This window comes from Caretta caretta, chromosome 4, assembly GCF_965140235.1.
Source record: "Caretta caretta isolate rCarCar2 chromosome 4, rCarCar1.hap1, whole genome shotgun sequence".
Taxonomy (NCBI): domain Eukaryota; kingdom Metazoa; phylum Chordata; order Testudines; family Cheloniidae; genus Caretta; species Caretta caretta.
Genome location: NC_134209.1, coordinates 133,234,451 through 133,256,431, shown reverse-complemented (window position 1 = coordinate 133,256,431; position 21,981 = coordinate 133,234,451). Strand labels below are relative to the sequence as shown.

The following is a 21,981-nucleotide window of genomic DNA, read 5'->3' as shown; positions in this document are numbered from 1 at the left end:
GGCTCTGGCTGGGGGTGTGCGCTCTTGGTTGGGGCCAGGGATGAGGGGCTCAGGGCTGGGGCAGAGGGTTGGAGTGCGGGCTCTGGCATGGGGCTGGGGCAGAGGGTTGGGTGCAGTGGATGAGGGCTTTGCCTGGGGATGCGGGCTCTGGGGTGGGGCTGGGGATGAGGCATTTGGGGTGCAGGAGGGTGCTCCAGGGCTGTGACAGGGGGAGAGGATTCCCCCCAGCTGTCTCTCCCTGCAGCAGCACTTGGGCTTAGTGGGAGAGGCGTCACTCCCTTCCGCGGCAGCTCCGGGGCTGGGGCTGCAGGATAGGCGCCCCTCCTCTGGCCGTGGCAGAATTGGGACCAGTGTAGGGGGGCTATGGTACATCTGGGCTGCCTCAGCCGCTGCTGAGTTCAGGCCGGGGTAGGGGTGTCCCTCCCCTATCTGCAGCAGGTCCCCTGGCAGGTTTCCTGAGCACCTGCGCAGTGCTAAATAGGCTGCTGCGTGCCCATGTGGCAGCGCACCTTACAGGGAATTTAGGTAAGAAGCCTATCTTTTGTATATTATATCAAAGCATTATGGTTGGGGGCTAAAGCACTGATCCAGTAAAACACTTTGTTGTATGATTAATTTTAATCAGGTGCTTAAGACCTGCTGAAGCCAATGGTTCATGCATGTGCTTTGCTGAATCATGGCCTAATTCTTAGTACTGGGCGTAAAGTTCCTTTTCTACTGAAATACAGAGCTTTATAGTATGATTTTTAAAAGTTATAATCAGATTATTTCCCTAGGTAAATAAACAGTTTGTTCAGCAATGTAGAAGTAAAACTGTTATATTGGTAACTTCTATCTACAAAGGAAACATACTTTTACATGTTGGCTCTACAAAATACATCTTTAATAATCTGTAAAGTTCGTCAGAGCAATTAAAATGTGCTATGATGTTTCATCTTTGCTTATACTAATCTATTCCCATAGCTATTAAAACTTCAGGACAGAGTGCTCAACAGTGTTGTAATTTACCTTCTTGGTGATGAAGACCCCAGAGTGAGACACATAGCTGCAGCTTCTTTGATGAGGTATAAGCTAAAACAAAGGTTTTTAATAATATGCTAGCCTAATACACCATGTACCTGCAACTAAATAATACTTACCACTTACTTAACACTATACATTTTAATTGTTTTTTATATATATATATCTATATACATATATATATATATATAAAAATATACAGATCTATCTATCTCTATCTATCTATCTATACACACACACATACACTACTTGTGATGGAAGGAATACATTATTTCTGAACCACTTTTTGTTTTGAACTATCACACAGTACTTTCCATTTTTTAAAGCATTGCATAAACATTTAATCGTCACAATACTCCTGAGGTGTTAATTCTGCCCCAAAAAATTCTGCACACAGTATTTTAAAATTCTGCATATTTTATTTATCATAATAACACTCTATAATCACACTAGTTTCAATTATTTTGGTAATTTATTTCAAAATACCTTACAGTATCTACGTCTGTATTGTTACAGACACAAAAAACTCCCCCAGGAGCAGAGAGTTAAAGAAACCCCTATGACAACCCCGTTCCTGTCTCTGTCCCATTGCCTTCAGAGCCCAGCTGTGGGGCCAGACTCCCACCCCCCCCTCCTCCCGAGCCCAATTGCGGATTGCCCCCACAGCCCAGGCACTTGCACTCCTTCCTCCCTCAGAGCCCAGCTGTGGGGTGCTCCCCAGCTGAGACACTTGTACCTCCTCCCCGCCAGAGCCTAGCTGTGGCCCTCTTCCCCTCCCCTCCCCCCCCCCCCCCCGCCACCTCCCAGCCCGGACACTCTCACCCCATCCTCCCCCAGACCCCAGGGATCCAGAGGGAGAAATAGCCTGATACTGGGTACCAGGTTTGTATGGAGTTGCCTGCACTTTGCTTCCTTACTTCAGGGCATGCTGGGAACTGCAACTGCTGGGACCATCCAGCTCCCTCTTCTTCCCCCTCCCCCCAGCAGTGTCTTCTATTCGGAGCTGGGAACCTGGGCTCTGCTGGGTTCAGCGGCCGCTAGTGGCAGCCAGCAGCCCATTTCTGTGAGGGGGGAAAAGGAAATTTTGCGCAGAACATTAATTCTGCACAAATTCTGCATTACGCAGTGGTACAGAATTCCCCCAGGCATAAGGTATATTATCTCCACTGTACGGATGAGGAAACTGTGACTCCAGTAAGTTGTGATTTATTTAATGACATGGAGGGAGTTGGTGGTTAAGCTTGGACTAAAGTTCAGGTACTGTACTGATTTTTCAGTCTTGTGAAAGGAATTATAGCAGCCAATCCTGTAGCAGATCATCTATGGCTACCATATTCAAGAATGGCATTTGGAAATGGAGTTACATGATTAATCCTTGGGGTGCCACTCTTCAGTATCTCCCTTGTCCATGTCTGATTCAGTGGTGTAGCACATAAGCTAGTGTCACAAAAGACTGTTTGTCTGCCTTTGTCTTTTGAATGAAGGGAAAGTTGCCAGAATAGTGGGTGACAATGGAGAGGGCAGGGATTGGGAAAGAATTGTTGTCAGAAGTTGAAGTGGTTTATACAAGCCTGCAAAAGAGAGATCCTCAAAATCCAGGGTGAACAATCAGGAAGTATTGGTCAATGGGTTATCCTGTCACTAAATTATATTTTCTAGTGCTTTTAAATTCCATCTATGTTAACAAAAATGAATTGTAACATCCCACTATAGTTTACACAAGAAATCTGACTCAACATTCAGTTTTCAGTGCACTACGGCTTTTCTAACATGGTAAAATTAGTCAGTTGACTTGCCAGAGTGTGTGTATGTGTCACTCTGTGAATTATTTGGAGTCAGAAGCTAAAGATCTTCTTGGCATGTGTTCTCACTCTGGAAGTGAGATCAGTCTTAGAGAGGGAAAGAGGCAGGGGAAGAAAATTGTTTGTTACTCAGCACCAATCACTGCTGCAGATATTTTTAAATTACTTTGTTTCCAGTGTAAATCTGTTATATTCCTGACTGGAATGCTAGTGGCCACAATAGAGGACAGTGAGGGTAAAGGTAAAATTGGAAAAGAAGGTGGTCTTCAAGTCTCCAGTAAAGATATAAATGATTCCTTTGAGGTAAATGTTTGAGGAGAAAGTGAGTTTGAGTTTAGAGTAACAATTGTCATTTTAAAAATCAACACAGATTTACCCACATGTCTGCCTAAATTGTACATTAGATCAGTTTTTGTGATATCTATCTTTGTAAAAAGGGATTTGCTTACTATTTTACCTGTTTTCTGCTTTATTTAAGACTTGTTCCAAAGCTGTTTTATAATTGTGACCAAGGACAGGCTGATCCAGTAGTGGCAGTGGCAAGAGACCAAAGCAGTGTCTACTTGAAACTCCTAATGCATGAGACTCAGCCTCCATCTCACTTCGCAGTGAGCACTATCACCAGGTACAGTATTTGCAGAATTGCATTTGCCTTGCTCTAGTTAAAGAAACACTGGCCACAGTTAAGTGTGTAAATTCTGTTAAGTGCTCTGTTGTTGCCACAAAGACTTAAGCATGTGCTTAATTTTATGCACTGTGAGTATCTTCATTTACTTCAGTATCTCTTTTCAGGATTGAGGTCTTAGGCTTGATTTTTTTTTTCAAGGGTGCAGACCCTTTAGAGTCAATCAGAGCTGCGAATCCTCAGCACTTTGAAAATTAAGCCTTTTATACATAAGAGCCTAAAATTAGCATCAAAACTTAGGAGATTTTATCCACTGCAGTGATGGTTTAAAAAAAATCTTCCCTTTGCTCCTAATCCATTAGAATTATTAAAAGTTAATACTAGAAATCTAATTATTTGTCAGTCATTTTTGCTGTTTGTTTACATTTTGCACTTCATTTAGCTTGAGCTGTGAAATTAGACCGGTCTATTTAGTGAACTGAACCTTTAGTTTTCATCCACAAGCACATTGCTGTTGTGCCTAGAATGCTAACGGGTTGTGAGTTCAATCCCTGAGGGGGCCATTTAGGGATCTGGGGCAAAAATTGGGGATTGGTCCTGCTTTGAGCAGGGGGTTGGACTAGATGACCTCCTGAGGTCGCTTCCAACCCTTATATTCTATGATTCTAACACCAGAAGGAAATAGTTAAGTAAATTGTTTTAATTAAAATTTAAAAATAATTCTTAATTCTACTCATATTATTGTAGGTTTCATGAAACTTGAAAAATCTGTTTTTGTGGCCTAAATGTACTGGTCACCCTATCTCAAAAAACATGGGAATAATAGAAGGGATCCAGAGATGTATGATGAAAATGGTTAGAAGAATGAACAAACTTAGAGTGAAAAGGCTGGGAATGTTTAGCTCTCAAAAGAGACAAAGAAGAGGCAGTGTGGCAGAGGTATTAAAATAAGGAATGGCATAAGATAATCTGGAGCACCCAATGTCACATCTGTCTTTCATTTAACCTTACTGCCGTTGGACACTCAATGAAAGTGAAAGGCAATAAATTTAAAACTGATAAAAGGGAATACTTTTTAACACAAAATTCAAATCTGTGAAACTCATTACTCCATGGCAGTGGCATTTTATATTAATGAAACCACCCATAAGTAAATTAGTATATGTTTTTAAAAAGGGACATAAACATCATGTTTCAAGACATAATTTCAACCATCAACTGATGAGATCAGGAAGAAACTTTCTGCATTGGGAGGATGGTAATTCCATAAATGGCACAATAGGTTTTCCAAAAACTTTTCTGAAGCATCAGGCTCTGATCAGTCTCTGACAAAATACTGAATTATATGGATCACCGTTCTCATTAGGTAAGGCAGCTCCCATGAATTGCTGTCTTTTTTTGTATATGACCTGTTCATATATACCAAATCAATCCCTTTTTTCTGGTCATTCTGTCTATTAAAATAATTTGTGTTTTCAAGTGCATCTCTTTCCCTCTTACATTTAAAACCAAACCTCTTATATGTAATGGAATAATATAAAATAAGTCAAATGTATTCTAATCTGGAGGAAAAGGTTTTTCGTCCTTAAAACTATTGCATGTTGTGTTAACGTAGTAGGGTGTTTTGCTGCATTAGAGCTTTCTTCTGTTTAACCTTTAAGTGATAGTTATTTTAATTCTATGCTTATATTATTTCCTCCAATATTAAAGTTTACCAAATGCTATGAAATTAAACATTCAGTGATGAAAGATGTAATTTCATATAATGAGGTGCAAAATGTGCTTTATGAAAGAGCATTTTTTTGATTTTACATGAGTATATTAGACTGATTAAAGCATGGTAATAGTCTTAAAAGGGTCTATAAAATGAAATTTTGAGTGGTTCTTTGTGTGATTTCCCATGGCAATTCCACTGTAGATGTGTGTGTGCCTCGTGCAAAGATGTCAGATTTTTTTTTCCCACCTCAGCAGTATCTGTCAGCCTGGCTTGAGTGCCCTCTGCTGCCACAAGCGCTGTGTGCTGGTATAAGAGAGTTGTCCCCAACTTCCCCCTCCCTTCCTTCTTACTGCCAGTGATGGTTGTCAGAGCAATCTCAGACTTGTTTATTCGTTTGCATTTCTCACTCATCATAAATAGTTGTTATTTATTGTTAGTTGTTAGTTTCTCAAGTGAATTAGTGTTAGGTTTCTGTTTGTGTCCTTTTGGATCATTTCTTTTCATTCAGTACTGGGCTGACATTAGTGACAAGTGTCACATCTGCAAAGGCTTCAAACCACAGTAAGGATAGAGCAGCGAAACGCAAGCGCTTGCTTATGGAAGCAGTGCCTCAACCCTCCAGCTGAAACAGTGCGAGGGGAGAGTGCCCCAAATACTTCACCATCTGTACACAGCGCTCCATCACATGTATCTTCAGCTCCGTGGTCCTGATCCTTGGTACTGTAGAAGAGACCCAGACCTTCCTCGGGTTCAGTATCTTGTTCTTCCACATTGGTGTTGAGATGAGATAGGGGCAAGGACTCTAAGCATGTAGCAGAGAGAGCTGCGCCAGGAGCCTCGCCTATTAAGAGGGGCTTGATGCCTCTGGGCCTGTGCTAGGTCCGTGAGGCTGTTCCCTAAGAAGCATTTGAGGAGCCAACGGTCGATGCTGTTCCCATCTACGCAAGAGGCATATGCAGTGTCTCGGTGCAGGTTTCACCAGCATTGGAAACCATCCAACTGCTTCCTGCACCTACGGCTCAACCCTCACCGCATTGAGAAGCCCCCAGTACCACTATCTAGTCCTCTTCTCAAACCAGTTCTATCAAGAGGGAAGCTCCCTTTCTTCCTTTAGTATCGCCATCCCCAGGTTCAGGTTACCTCTTTTTGGTAGAGTCAGCATCAGTGTCTCCATTATGTGAAGCTTCTGACTGCTCAGACTCGGAAGTGCAACCCTCTGTATCTCAGCTGGGGCACAGTGCACTTACCTTCCTTCAAGATCGTCAGGGCCATGAATAATGCAGCAACCCAAACATTGGCCTTTCCCTAAAGAGCAATGGCCTGGATAAAGATGGGTCCTGGGTCCATACCAGTAGCCACTCTGGGCTGCATGGGGCATCCCTCTTCTAGTCAGGACCTCATTTCAACCATCTCGTCAGTTGTGGGGACTGCATCAGATGTGACAGTACCAGGAACATTGTTCTCCAATATCTGACGTTGAAATGGGTACTGGGCCCCAAGAGCATCTCTCCAGTGTCCAGTATTCTGACTGGTCCTGGCCAGCCAGCCTTCTTGGGTAGCCTCTCCACCATAGATTATGGAGTTGCCACCACTTCAGATGCTGGCTGCATCCTTGTCTTTGTCACCAGATGAAGCAGTGGGAGATTGATCTCCTCCGAAGACCACAGGACCCACTGAAACTGGTTTCAGTTTTGGCACTGAAGAATTCTCACAAGTTGGTGAACATTCTAATATTTGCCACCCTTTCTAAGATTGATCTGCAAGTCAATGAAGCAGTTGTGGAACTGGTCAAGACTCTGTGGCAGACACCTTCTTCCCTGGCTCTTACAGTGAAATGAGCTGACTGGAGGTATTTTGTTCCTTCTAAAGGGTATACACATGTTTTCTATCACCAGCTCCGTGTTCTGTTGTAGTAGGAGTTGCTAATGAGTGGGAAAGGCAGGGTTACCAAGCCTCCACAGGTAAGAGCAAAGACTAGACTCGTTTGGTCATAAACTTTATTCCTCAGGAGGCCTGCAGTTTGGGATTGCAAACCAGCAGACGCTCCTGAGTCGATAAGAATACATACTCTGGGAGAACATTGCTAAATTGAGGACAAATTACCAGAGGATTTCAAGCAAGAGTCCTCTGTGGTGGAGGAGAAGGGCTAACTAGTCGCTGAGACTGCCGTCCAGGACAGTCTGGATAGTGAAGATTCGGCAGTGCCAGGAGAAGGCGGTCATGATTACAGTCCTCTGGATTACCCACAGAAGTACAGCAGACCATACAGAACCTTCTGTTTGAAGGCCTTACCCTGTTCTCTGAGGGAAATGACAGGCTTCAAAGTCTTTAAGATTCCAGGGCAACAGTGACCACTCCAGTGACTAAAAGAGAGCATTTTCATCAACAGCAACCCTTAGGATACCATAGCGTTGGTGTCCCCAAGATCTGCCTAGGAAAAAGAGAAGGAGCTATAAAAGGCGCCCTTCTCTTTAGTGTCAGTGAGCTCATCCCATCCAGCTACCTCTTGAGGACTGTGTACCAGTCTCCTCACTTCCGTCCCACCTTTTTTGTTTTCAATTTTTTTTGTCCTGATTCCTAGGTGCCAGGACGCACACAACATCAGAACAGAGGATCTTAAGCACAGTGGAACAGGTGTGTGCCATCCAATGTACTTCAGACTCCCTCCCCCCCCCCCCCCCCCCGGTCTCTGTTCAGGAACCACTTTCATAAGACTGCCCCTCAGCAGGAGGTCCAGTCTCTTCTCCAGACAGGGGCCAGAGAGGAAGTACTGTTGGACCTTAGGAGAAAAGGCTTCTATTCATGTTACTTCTTGACCCTCAAGACAAAAGGAGGTCTCAGGCCCATATTAGCTCTAAGGGAGTTGAACAAATTCCTGAACAAAGTAAAACTTCACATGGTTACCCTAGCATCAATTATCCCTTCCCTGGGACCAGGAGACTGGGACAAGGAGCGCCAAGATCAGCTCTGTACACTGCAGCCCAGTATGGCTGGGGTTGGTTAATTTCAGCCGAGCCTCCCTTTCTTCCAGCCTGGATTTGAGCCAATAGGTTTGTAAAAGGGAGAGCCAGAGCCGGGGAAGAACACATTTGCCTGACCTGAGCTCAGCGCTGCAGGGAGCCAAGAAAGTAGATTTAAAACCAAAAATCAGCTAGCAGGACCCCTTTCCAATCACCCAGCTTCCAGGGTTTGATTTCTGAAAACAGCTGTGTAGCTAACCCCAAACCAACCCCGGGGAAGAAGTAAAGGGGAGCTGAAATCAAGCCAACTTCACCTTTGATCCTGTAGTACGGGCTTCATCCCTGGAGGCATGGTGCTCCGTGCCCCATTGGGCACATGGCCCTGTCTCATCCCACCCCACCTTTTATCCGTGCGGCTCTCCTCACCGACTAACCTGCCTCCCCCACCCTGCCCACTTCATTAACCATCTTTCCCTGCATCATAGGGTGCACTACCTACTATGGAACAGTGAGAAAGAACACATTTGGGCAAAAAGAAACCCTGGCTAATGTGCTGCTCTCTCCAAAGTGCCCCTGGCTTTCGCTAAGTATCTTATTAGCTTCCACAAACTTCTTTTCCTTGCCTGCAGATTATGGTGATCGAAGCCCAAGAAGCCTTGGAATGCAATTTCTTCCAAGGACATGCTCAGTTGAGAAATAATGACATTGACTTAGTGTGCAAAAGAATGTAGTAAGAAGAGCATGGAATAGATTTGATTAACTCTATTGAGCTACTTGTGAATGACATTATATATATATGTACATATAATTGTTTGGAATATTTGTTTAGTGACTTTTTTTTATTCCTTTTGAGTGCTTAAACAGCTACATCTCGCGAATAGTTGACACTATCAGTTCACAATGCTTCCCTTCAGCCTGGCAGGTGCTCATTGGGTATTCACAAATTCCTTGGTGGTGGTAGCAGCTCATCTTTGAAAATTAGGTATCTGTCTTCTCCATACCTGGATGACTAGTTGATCAGAGGCTGATCAGAATCGCTGGTCATTTCTAGGCTATCCACCCCTTTATCCATATTCAATGCTCTGGGGCTCCTAGTGAATCGAGAAAAATCAATATTGAAACCTGTATAGACAATCGAATTCATTGGAACAGTCCTCATCTCTACAGAGGCCAGAGCTTTTCTACCACAAAACAAGTTTGAAAGCATTTGAGATCTAGGATTTCCAATGAAAGCTTGTTCGCTCACAACAGCACACGTGTCTCAGGCTGCTGGATTACATGGAAACATGTACTTACACAGTGCAAAAGGCCAGACTGCAGTTCAGTAAGCTGCAAGCATGGCTAACATAAGTATATGCCCCGAGTTGTCACCATTTGGACAAGTGGTACGAGTGACAGAGCTAGTCTTGGTGTTTCTAGTCTGGTGGATAGATTCTCTAAAGGTGTGCATGGGCATTCCCTCCCTTCCCACACTACTAATACTCACTCTAGTCACGGACACATCATCTTTAGGTTGGGGAGCTCACATTGGGTCCCCGAAGACGCAAGGTCTTTGGTCATCTCAAGACCTAGAAACTCACATAAATGTGAGGGAGTTAAGAGCAGTACATCTGCCTGCTCAATCTTCCTTCCCCACAGAGCGGGGAAAAATATCTTAGAGGAAACTGGATTGTCCTATCATTTACACCATCATCTGTCAGTCCAGAGATGATGGCAGTTTTGGACGGGTGATCCTGCAATCACTGTTCAGATAGACTCTGAATCCACCTCCTCTGCCACTTGCTTGTGAGTCACCTACAGTGGAATTCTGATGTGGAATCACTCAAAGAAGAAACGGTTACCTATTTTTCTGTACCTGTGGTTCTTCAAGATGTCCATTTCACAACCTGCCCACCTTCACTTCTGTATTGGAGTCACAATGGCACAAAGGAACTGAGGGGGATGTGGGGTGGCTCCCCCTCTTAGACCACCACACAGTGAGACTCACCAAGCCCTCGGATTGCTACCCCTTCCTGCTTCTCCACGTGGGCACCAATGATACTGCCAAGAATGACCTTGAGCAGATCACTTCAGACTTCGTGGCTCTGGGAAGAAGCATAAAGGAGTTTGAGGTACAAGTGGTGGTCTCGTCCATCCTCCCTGTGGAAGGAAAAGGCCCGGGTAGAGACCGTCGAATCATGGAAGTCAACAAATGGCTACACAGGTGGTGTCGGAGAGAAGGCTTTGGATTCTTTGACCATGGGATGGTGTTCCAAGGAGGAGGAGTGCTAGGCAGAGATGGGCTCCGCCTAACAAAGAGAGGGAAGAGCATCTTCACAAGCAGGCTGGCTAACCTAGTGAGGAGGGCTTTAAACTAGGTTCACCGGGGGAAGGAGACCAAAGCCCTGAGGTAAGTGGGGAAGTGGGATACTGGGAGGAAGCACGAGCAGGAGCGTGTGAGCAGGGAGGGCTCCTGCCTCATACTGAGAAAGATGGATGATCAGCGAGTTACCTTAAGTGCCTATACACAAATACAAGAAGCTTGGGAAACAAGCAGGGAGAACTGGAAGTCCTGGCACAGTCAAGGAATTATGATGTGATTGGAATAACAGAGACTTGGTGGGATAACTCACATGATTGGAGTACTGTCATGGATGGACAGGCAGGGCAGAAAAGGTGGGGGAGTTGCATTGTATGTAAGAGAGCAGTATGACTGCTCAGAGCTCCGATATGAAACTGCAGAAAAACCTGAGTGTCTCTGGATTAAGTTTAGAACTGTGAGCAACAAGGGTGATCTAATGGTGGGAGTCTGCTACAGACCACCGGACCAGGGGGATGAGGTGGACGAGGCTTTCTTCCGGCAACTAATGGAAGTTACTAAATCGCAGGCCCTGGTTCTCATGGGAGACTTCAGTCACACTGATATTTGCTAGGAGAGCAATACAGAGGTGCACAGACAATCCAGGAAATGTAGGAGACAATTTCCTGGTGCAAGTGCTGGAGGAACCAACAAGGAGCAGAGCTCTTCTTGACCTGCTGCTCACAAACTGGGAAGAATTGTAGGGGAAGCAAAAGTGGAGGGGAACCTGGGAGGCAGTGACCATGAGATGGTCAAGTTCAGGATCCTGACACAAGGAAGAAAGGAGAGCAGCAGAATACGGACCCTGCACTTCAGAAAAGCAGACTTTGACTCCCTCAGGGAACGGATGGGCAAGATCCCCTGGGAGAATAACATGAGGGGGAAGGGAGTCCAGGAGAGCTGGCTGTATTTTAAAGAATCCTTATTGAGGTTACAGGGACAAACCATCCCGATGTGTAGAAAGAATAGTAAATATGGCAGGTGACCAGCTTGGCTTAACAGTGAAATCCTTGCTGATCTTGAACACAAAAAAGAAGCTTACAAGAAGTGGAAGATTGGACAAATGACCAGGGAAGAGTATAAAAATATTGCTCGGGGATGCAGGAGTGAAATTACGAAGGCCAAATCACACCTGGAGTTGCAGCTAGCAAGAGATGTTAAGAGTAACAAGAAGGGTTTCTTCAGGTATGTTAGCAACAAGAAGAAAGTCAAGAAGAGTGTGGGCCCCTTACTGAATGAGGGAGGCAACCTAGTGACAGAGGATGTGGAAAAAGCTAATGTACTCAATGCTTTTTTGCCTCTGTCTTCACGAACAAGGTCAGCTCCCAGACTACTGCACTGGGCAGCACAGCATGGGGAGGAGGTGACCAGCCCTCTGTGAAGAAAGAAGTGGTTCTGGACGATTTAGAAAAGCTGGACGAGCACAAATCCATGGGGCCGGATGCACTGCATCTGAGACTGCTAAAGGAGTTGGTTGATGTGATTGCAGAGCCATTGGCCATTATCTTTGAAAACTCATGGTGATCGGGGGAGGTCCTGGACGACTGGAAAAAGGCTAATGTAGTGCCCATCTTTTAAAAAAGGAAGGAGGAGGATCTGGAGAACTACAGGCCAGTCAGCCTCACCTCAGTTCCTGGAAAAATCATGGAGCAGTTCCTTAAGGAACCAATTTTGAAGCACTTAGAGAGGAAAGTGATCAGGAACAGTCAGCATGGATTCACAAAGGGCAAGTCATGCCTGACTAACCTAATGGCCTCCTATGACGAGATAACTGGCTCTGTGGATGAGGGGAAAGCAGTGGACGTGTTATTCCTTGACTTTAGCAAAGCTTTTGACGCGGTCTCCCACAGTATTCTTGCCAGCAAGTTAAAGTAGTATGGGTGGAGGAATGGACACAAGGTGGATAGAAAGTTGGCTAGATCATCGGGCTCAACAGGTAGTGATCAATGGCTCCATGTCTAGTTGGCAGCCGGTATCAAGTGGAGTGCCCCAAGGGTCGGTCCTGGGGCCGGTTTTGTTCAGTATCTTCATTAATGATCTGGAGGGTGCATGGATTGCACCCTCGGCAAGTTTGCAGGTGACACTAAACAGGGAGGAGAGGTAGATATGATGGAGGGTAGGGATAGGATACAGGGGGCCCTAGACAAATTAGAGGATTGGGCCAAAAGAAATCTGATGAGGTTCAACAAGGACAAGTGCAGAGTCCTGCACTTAAGACGGAAGAATCCCATACATCGCTACAGACTAGCCATTTGGTCCCTAGGCAGCAGTTCTGCAGAAAAGGACCTAGGGGTCACAGTGGACGAGAAGCTGGATATGAGTCACCAGTGTGCTGCTGTTGCCAAGAAGGCTCGTGGCATTTTGGGCTGTATAAATAGGGGCGTTGCTGGCAGATCGAGGGACATGATCGTTCCCCTCTGTTCAACATCAGTGAGGCCTCATCTGGAGTACTGTCCAGTTTTGGGCCCCACACTACAAGAAGGATGTGAAAAAATTGGAAAGCGTCCAGCGGAGGGCAACAAAAATGATTAGGGGACTGGAACACATGACTTCTGAGGAGAGGCTGAGGGAACTGCGTTTGTTTAGTCTACGGAAGAGAAGAATGAGGGGGGATTTGATAGCTGCTTTCAACTACCTGAAAGGGGGTTCCAAAGAGGATGGATCTAGACTGTTCTCAGTGGTAGCAGATGACAGAATGAGGAGTAATGGTCTCAAGTTGCAGTGGGGGAGGTTTAGGTTGGATATTAGGAAAAACTTTTTCACTAGGAGGGTGGTGAAACACTGGAATGCGTTACCTAGAGAGGTGGTGGAATCTCCTTCCTTTGAGATCAGGCTTGACAAAGCCCTGACTGGGATGATTTAGTTGGGGATTGGTCCTGCTTTGAGCAGGGAGTTGGACTAGATGACCTCCTGAGGTCCCTTCCAACTCTGATATTCTATGATTCTATGAATGGTGACTGTGCGTGCTCAAATCACCCTTATGTGTACCGCTGTGGAGGGGGGGGGGGAATCTGATATCTGTGCACTAGCCATACACACACCTGCAGTGGAATGGACATGTGCAACACATCTTCAAGAAAAACAGTTACAGAAAGGTAGGTAACTGTCTCTTTCCATATTCTTGATGCCTAGATCAGCAAATCAATCTGGGAATTCTGCCTGTGTCATCACCACCAGCAATGAGTCAGCTAGGCAGAAAAAAATCCAGTTTGTGCTCTCATAGCTATGAGCATTCAAAATCAATCAGTCAACCAAACATTTGTTGGTGAAGTAGGAAACAGATCTTATTTGACATGTCTACACTCACATTGCCTTTCACTTAAGGTGCTGTAATTTACAGTCATTTTTATCATCTTTCTTACACTTCAAAACAAAAACTGATGTAAAAATGTAAATCCATTTTGTACATTTCCAAGGATGGGAGAAGCCACCTGCATTACATGATTCAATATTAGTTAAAGTATTTCATTATAACCTCAAACTCTCCCTTTATAAAACATGAGGATCAGAGTGACTTAAAAGTGAATTATTGTGTTTAAGGTTTTTAATTTTTAATATGATAGTGTGTCCCCCATTACTCTCCCTTACTGCCAACTATGTTCTTAATAATATACCTTTCCAGTTTCTCTTGAGTCTGGAGACAGCCTGAGCCATACAGTTATAAGAGCCTACTGTGTGGATTAAGTTGCAGGGTTCAGGTCTTAGGTTGTAAACTCTTTGAGGGCAGGGACTTGATTATCTTATTTGTAAAATGTCATGTGTGCACAGTGCTACAGAAACAATAAAGCTAAAACAAATTAAGAAATAGCATAAAATACAGATTGCAAAGCTTTTAAGCTTTTCATTTAATACTCCAAGGAAGCAGTTTCACTACTTTGTGGTCTGAAACAGTTAGATATGTTTAAGCAGAAACTAAGAGCCAATGCTAGAAGGGGATAACTTATAAAGAGCTTAGTTAGGTATTGAAAATCAGTCTGTTGCTATGCACTGGCAGTGCAATGAGATCAGCTATTTAAAAAAAAAAAAACTGCTTTAGTGCATCCATCAGTAATACCATTAGAGCTTGTAGTTTAAAATGTAATTCTATAAAGATGAAGTTAATTGGGATTTAGAATGTGGGTATGATTGTGTTGCATTTCATTGTTTCATCTTGTTTGTTAATATCTGGTGGACATTTAGTGCAATTTATCTCCTCAACCATCATTCATGTTTAATTTTAACGATTTTTAACAAGATACTGTTTGACTTTTATATACTCATGTTTTAGTTAGTTAATTATGTTTGATTCAGAACGTACAGGGGTTACAACATGGTGCAAAGTCCAACAGATGTCACTATGGAAAACAACCTTTCCAGGATTATCTCAGCAGTTTCCCAGGCATTGACAACATCAACTACAAGAGCACTTACAGTGAGTATTTTTATAATCTATAAATAACATACTTTTAATAAAGGGCTATATATAAATAAATTCAGTACTTTCTTGCTGTATGTATGTGCCTTTAGTGTCATATAGCATGTAATGAAGAAATGATAAAGATGGAAATACAATATATTTTGCTGCTATCTCCTATACTGTTAACATTGTACCATCTTCCTTAATTTTTTCAGTTTGGCTGCTGTGAAGCTTTGTGTCTTCTCTCCACAACATTTCCAGTCTGCACATGGACTGTAGGATGGCACTGTGGGTATGTTTCTTCATCCAGCATACAAGCTTCTAGAATTCATAGATATTAAGGTCAGAAGGGACCATTATGATCATCTCGTCTGACCTCCTGCACAATGCAGGCCACAGAATCTCACCCACCCACTCTTGCGAAAAACCTCTCACCTATGTCTGAGCTATTGAAGTCCTCAAATCATGGTTTAAAGACTTCAAGGAGCAGAGAATCCTCCAGCAAGTGACCCGTGCCCCATGATACAGAGGAAGGTGAAAAAACCCCAGGGCCTCTTCCAATCTGCCCTGGAGGAAACTTCCTTCCCGACCCCAAATATGGCAATGAGCTGAACCCTGAGCATGTGGGCAAGATTCACCAGCCAGATAACCACAAGAATTCTCTGTAGTAACTCAGATCCCACCCCATCTAACATCCCATTTGGCCTATTTTTCATGAATATTTAAAGATCAATTAATTGCCAAAATCATGTTATCCATCATACCATCCCCTCCATAAACTTACTGAGTTTAATCTTGAAGCCAAATAGGATGTTTGCGCCCACTGCTTCCCTTGGAAGGCTATTCCAGAACTTCACTCCTCTGATGGTGAGAGACCTTCATCTAATTTCAAGTCTAAACTTCCTGATGGCCAGTTTATATTCATTTGTTCTTGTGTCCACATTGGTACTGAGCTTAAATAATTCCTCTCCGATATTTATCCCTCTGATATATTTATAGAGAGCAATCCCCTCAACCTTCTTTTGGTTAGGCTAAACAAGCCAAGCTCTTTGAGTCTCCCTTCATAAGGCAGGTTTTCCATTCCTCGGATCATCCTAGTAGCCCTTCTCTGTACCTGTTCCAGATTGAATTCATCCTTCTTAAACTTGGGAGACCAGAACTGCACACAGTATTCCAAGTGAGGTCTTACCAGTGCCTTGTATAACGGTACTAAAACCTCCTTATCTCTACTGGAAATACCTCGCCTAACGTATCCGAAGACCTCATTAGCTTTTTTCATGGCCATATCACGTTGGCGGCTCATAGTTATCCTGTGGTCAACCATTCCAAGGTCCTTCTCCTCCTCCATTACTTCTAATTGATGCGTCCCCAGCTTATAACTAAAATTCTTGTTATTAGCAAAGCCCTCTAGTTCCTTGCTGATCCCTCCCATCTTCCACTCCCTGTATGCTTCCTGCTTTTTTTAATCACCTCTCTGAGATGCTTGCTCATCCAGCTTGGTTAACAAAAACAGAGGACACTCATTCAGGTATCAGAAGCCCTGCTTTAATTATTTGCCGTTAAGCCTCACTTAGCAGTTGTTTAAAGATTTCATTCAGACAGGCCTAAAATTATTAGGCTCATCACAGGCTGGCATTGAACCAAATAACAGCACTTTCCGCAATCTTAAATAATACAGTCCAAATTCTTTGGTATTGGTTGTAACTGTTAGAAAAAATCGTTTTTTGTGAGTCAAATGGAAATGGACAAAATGTTGTGGTGGTAGAGGGGGAGCGGAAGTATTTTTCAAGCTTTTGAAGGAATGTTATAAACTCTGGAGTGGTAAATAAAAATATGTAGAGGAAAAAAAAGCCTTATGGGGTGGGCGCGGGGGGTCTGAATTTTTCACGTGGCGTATTCCTTGGGTCTGTGTTGTAAGTGTTTGGCAATGGAAACTGGTGTATAGCTGTTTTTCTAAAAGGGACTGGCAGATGCTTCCTAGTTGCTTTTATTGGGAAGTCTGTGAGAAATGGAACACACTAGTTGAAGTGCATACTTCCACTTATGTGGCTAAAATGATTTTGAAAGTCCTAAGATACTGTCTATCTTCCGAAGAGATCTGTTACTGTAGCCTTGTTAATGTTAGGGTTTGATCCTGTCTTTGGATACCAGTGTGTGTATTGCTGCATGTCCACTAAAAATCAGTCACTGCACAGGTGTAAATATTGTAGCTGATTTTAGATGTTGCGTGGCTGGCATCTGCTTGGTTTGTGGGATTTTTTTGTTTTGGTCAAACCTTGTTGTTCCAAGTGTTCTTATTTATATTTGTGTGTGTGTGTGTTTCTGCTGCATCTGCTATTTTCAGTTAACCAAATATACAGTAATAAACTAGTGCGATCATCTGTTTGTACTTCCCATGCCGACTGTGCTTCTTTTGCTTGTGTTTGGTGCTCCTCCTAGGGCCGGGTCTAAGGCTGGCAACGGGGGGCCAGGACAGGGACCGCCCCCGGGCCGGGACCCCTGCGTTGAACCCTCTGCCCCGCCTCACACAGGGGCTCATTGGTTGACTGAGAGGGGCTGGGGGAAAAAAAAGGATGGCCGGAATGCCGCCCCTGGAAGTGTGCCGCCCCACGCATGTGCTTGCTTTGCTGGTGCCTAGAGCCAGTCCTGGCTGCTCCTCCCTTACATTAGGCTTCTGTTCAAGTCCTTCAAGTTCACATGTTTGCTTGGGTACTGGTTTCTCTCCCTATTTTCACATATACAGAATTAGTCTCTCACATGCTTTGTCATGTTTTTGACTTCAGCGTTTTTTCTCTCTTTCTGGTGGCTGAATCGCAAGGGGAATGTGTGCCTTAATTTCATTACTTATGGTAAAATTTCAAAATCTTGCTGCTTCTCTGGTTGCCTGAAGTTGTGTTGTGAAGTCTAATCTCTTTAAAGATGGTGTATCTTTTTAGTTCATCTTGCTCTGTCTTTCTATACCAGGCTCCATTTTGCAATACTGTTGCAATTAGTAGTCCATCCATTCAGTTTACTATGTGCGACGTTTGTGTGCTGAAAGCCAATCTTTTTGAGCTACAGTCTTCTCATTTTACAGGTGGAATAGGTTCAGACCTGATCAATATTTGACCAGCAAGAAGGATGGATAAAAATCTATAGTTTTTTTGGGGTTGGGGTTTTTTGTTTTTATTTTTGAAAAATTAAAAAGTGTTTTTTAATTGGATTTTTTATTTTAAGTTATATATTTTTACTTTTTAAAAATAAACCTGTTTAAAATGAAATCCGAATTTAATACAAAATATGTTGAGTCCTAAACTTGTTATAGTTTAGTTGTAAATGTGAAACATATTTATAGGAGATGTTTATGTACCAAAGCATTTAAAGTTGTTTTATTTAATAAAAATAAATTTATATGCTGTTTTGTGTCTAATTAAATTCCAGTTACCATCCTAATGCAGCTTGACGCAAATGAGCAAAAGGTTAATTATCTAGTAAATAAGCAACACATCATTCACCATTTGCTAGTATACTAATATAAAAATATACAGTCAATAAGAACCTGAAAATATTAAACTATATAATTGCTTCAATAAATGTATATAGTTATAGTAAACCTTCCTAGGTAGCAAAAAGATTTACCAAATCTAGTGCAAAAGGTTTATTTAGTTGGAAATCAACATGTTTGAATGGTTATATCAACCAACAAAAACTCACCTTTCTTTAGAAAATAACTGAAGTACAAATGGAAATGCTGATTAAAATTGATAATTTAAATAAAAATAAATAAAACCAAAACCACCCTCAAGATGCATGCAGTACTCCTCCATGATTTCATGGTCATGTTGTTGTCTTTTTGGCTTTCTCTTTTCCCAAGCTCTCCAAATGGTTGTTTCCTCTTGTTGTTCTTGTATTAATTTAGATTGTAAATTCTGTGGAGTAGAAACTCATTTTGGTAACGTGTTGTGCGCATTGATGGTGGGAGGGGGCTCCAGGTAGGGTGTTGGGGTGCAGGAGGGTGCTCTGGGCTGGGGCAGGGTGTTGGGGTGTGGGAGGGGGCTTCGGGCTGGACAGGGAGTTGGGATGTGTTAGGGGGAGCGGGCTCTGGGCGGTGCTTACATCAGGCGGCTCCTGGGAAGCAGTGGCATGTCATCATCCCCCGTCTTAGGCAGAAGCGCAGCCAGGCGGCTCTGCGCGCTGCAGGTGCCTCCCCTGCAGCTCCCATTGGCCGCAGTTCCTGGCCAGTGGGAGCTGCGCAGTTGGCACTCAGGGTCGGGGCAGTGCACAGAGGCACCTTAGCCATCCCTCCACCTAAGAGCCAGAGAGACATGTCGCTACTTCCTGGGAGCTGCGCGGAGCCTGCCAGCCCCGCGCCAACCGGACTTTTAAGAGCTGCCAGGGTCCCTTATCCACTGAATGTTCCGGTCGAAAACTGGACACCTGGCTAGCCCCTAATCTTAACTGGTGTCCCTCAATACGTCTAGAACTAAGGGACACCGTTTCTGTGCTGTGTTTGAGCTTAACTTTTGAAACATTTAAATCTACATCCTTTTCCATTGTTATTCTTAGTATGTGCCTATTTCTAAACATCTTTAACAGAGCATCCAAACACATATTACGTATTTGCAAGCATTTTAATTCGATAGTTCATTATAACAAACCATTATTTTGTGTTCCATCATGCCTTAATATTGAAATATGCAAATTAGCAAATTGTTATTTAATTGTTGTCCACCCATAGGTTCCCTAAGTAGTGGTGGTGATCACTGCAGTAGCAAAGCCCTCTAGTTCTTCATTGGATGCACAACAGCTTCCATGTTAATCTTTGCTGAAACTTTTTGTGTGTATACTTAATCAAGATACTAAAGGTAGTTCAGCCATACAGATAGATTAATAGTTTCTAATTAATAAGAAATATAAAGTTAAAACTATGTACCACACTGTTCTTAGTTTCCATAAGACTGAAAAATTGCCTAGGAAGACATGTATGACAATTTCATAATTAAACTTTCAGTGCTTCCCAGCTGAGTCCTTTGGAGGAATCTCGGAAGAGCTGTACCATTGGAATGGCTGGAATGGTTTTGTCCCTTCTTTCAACGGCCTGGTTCCCACTGGATCTTTCTGCACATCAAGATGCTTTGATTTTGGCTGGAAACTTGCTTGCAGGTAGACAAAAATTGTTGGGCTGTGTCAGTGTGTGCTCAGTGTTATAATCTACATTATGTAGTCAGAATGCCCCATCATCATTTCACTCTAAGCAATAAAATACTTGCAAGCTTCAGAGCTGAAGAAATGCAGGGCAAAAAAAAAAAGAAGTCATTATACCCATGGGGTTTTGGATTATCTTTCAAGTCTAATGGTTTCTCCTTGTTGGGCTGGGCATCTGATGCTCCTGCTAGATCTGTGGGCCTTCTCAAATTTTAATAATATTTGTACAGTTGGCTTTCCTTATATATGACCTGATATTATTGTAAGGATATTAAGTATCAGAGGAGTAGCCACATTAGTCTGTATCCACAAAAACAACAAGGAGTCTGTGACACCTTAAAGACTAACAGATTTATTTGGGCATAAGGTTTCATGGGTAAAATACCCCACTTCTGTAATTTTCACTCCATGCATCTGAAGAGACCGGCATAAATATACTGGCACATGAAGAGAAGGGAGTTACTTTACAAGTGGAGAACCAGTGTTGACAAGGCCAATTCAGTCAGAGTGGATGTGGTCCACTACCACTAACTGATGAGGAGGGGTCAATACTAAGAGAGGGAAAATTGCTTTTGTAGGGAGCCAGCCACTCCCAGTCCCTATTCAAGCCCAAATGAATGGTGTTAAGCTTGCAAATTAATTGTAGCTCTGCAGTTTCTCTTTGAAGTTCGTTTTTGAAGTTTTTTTGTTGAAGGATGGCTACTTTTAAATCTGTTGTTGAATGCCTAGGGAGACTGAAATATTCTCCTACTGGCTTTTGTATGTTTTATATGTTGTATGCTACATTCCTGATGTCTGATTTGTGTCAATTTATTCTTTTACGTAGAGACTGTCTGGTTAGGCCAATGTACATGGCAGAGGGGCATTGCTAGCACATGATGGCATATATCACATTAGTGGATGTGCAGGTGACTGAACCCCTGATGGTGTGGCTGATGTGGCTGGGTCCTGTGATGGTGTCACTAGAGTAGATATGGGGACAGAGTAGGCAATAGGGTTTGTTCCAAGGATTGGTTCCTGGGTTAGTCTTTCCGTGGTATGGTGTGTAGTTGCTGGTGAGTATTTGCTTCAGGTTGGGGGGCTGTCTGTAAGTGAGGACTGGCCTGCCTCCCAAGGTCTGAGAGAGTAAGGGATCGTTTTCCAGGATAGGCTGTTGATCATTGATGATGTGCTGGAGAGGTTTTAGCTGGGGGCTGTACGTGATGGCCAGTGGTGTTCTGTTGTTTTCCTTGTTGGGCTTGTCCTGTAGTAGGTGACTTCTGGGTATCCATCTCGCTCTGTCAATCTGTTTACTCACTTCCTCACATGGGTATTGTAGTTTTAAGAATGCTTGATAAAGATCTTGTAGGTGTTTGTCTTTGAGGGATTGGAGCAAATTTGGTTGTATCTTAGGGCTTGGCTGTAGACAATGGATTATGTGATGTGTCCTGGGTGGAAGCTGGAGGCATGTAGGTAAGTATAGTGTGACAGATTTATGTTACCAATCTGCCTGAGGCGTCAGATGATCAGGCTGAGGCCACAGGATCATTAGGAGAGGAGATGAAGGAGCACACCAAGTGACTAAGTTTTAAAGCTTTATTAATAAAATAACAATGGTGAGTGCTGGATCCACCCCCATGTCACTCGGAGGAAGGAAAAAAGCGTTAGTGCCCGAGCCCTAACCCACTTTCATATTCACAAATGCACAACCCAAGGCTGGCCAAGCCTGGGTGTAACGTAAGAAGAAGAGGGGGAAGGGTAGACGAGAGTTCTGTCCTGTGCACAGGCCATCCAGGGTCCGCTGTTAGTGTCCGACTTGCTTTGGCTCTTGAGAGGATTTTTAAGTCCTGGGTTCTTCTGGGGCGTTTTGTTCAGGGACCTCTGTCCACCGTGCTGTTTGTACCAGTCAAAACAGGCTTTCTGTGGCTTCCTCAGCCTTCCCAAAACACACCAGCTTCAG

General features: G+C 43.5%; 1 protein-coding gene across 6 annotated transcripts in view; it reads left to right on the top strand.

Moving 5' to 3' along the window:
• Window positions 1–21,981, top strand: part of HTT (huntingtin) — a 183,395-nt gene that overhangs the window by 56,820 nt on the left and 104,594 nt on the right. For all 6 annotated transcript variants that reach the window (XR_007356510.2, XR_007356512.2, XM_048849034.2 and 3 more), the window contains 5 exons: window positions 964–1,064; window positions 3,301–3,447; window positions 14,753–14,873; window positions 15,074–15,150; window positions 19,849–20,000. Coding sequence is in view for 4 of the 6 variants with exons in the window: in XM_048849034.2 (XP_048704991.2) it covers window positions 964–1,064; window positions 3,301–3,447; window positions 14,753–14,873; window positions 15,074–15,150; window positions 19,849–20,000 (598 nt within the window). In the remaining 2 variants the exon portion in view is untranslated. The remainder of the gene's footprint in view (window positions 1–963; window positions 1,065–3,300; window positions 3,448–14,752; window positions 14,874–15,073; window positions 15,151–19,848; window positions 20,001–21,981) is intronic.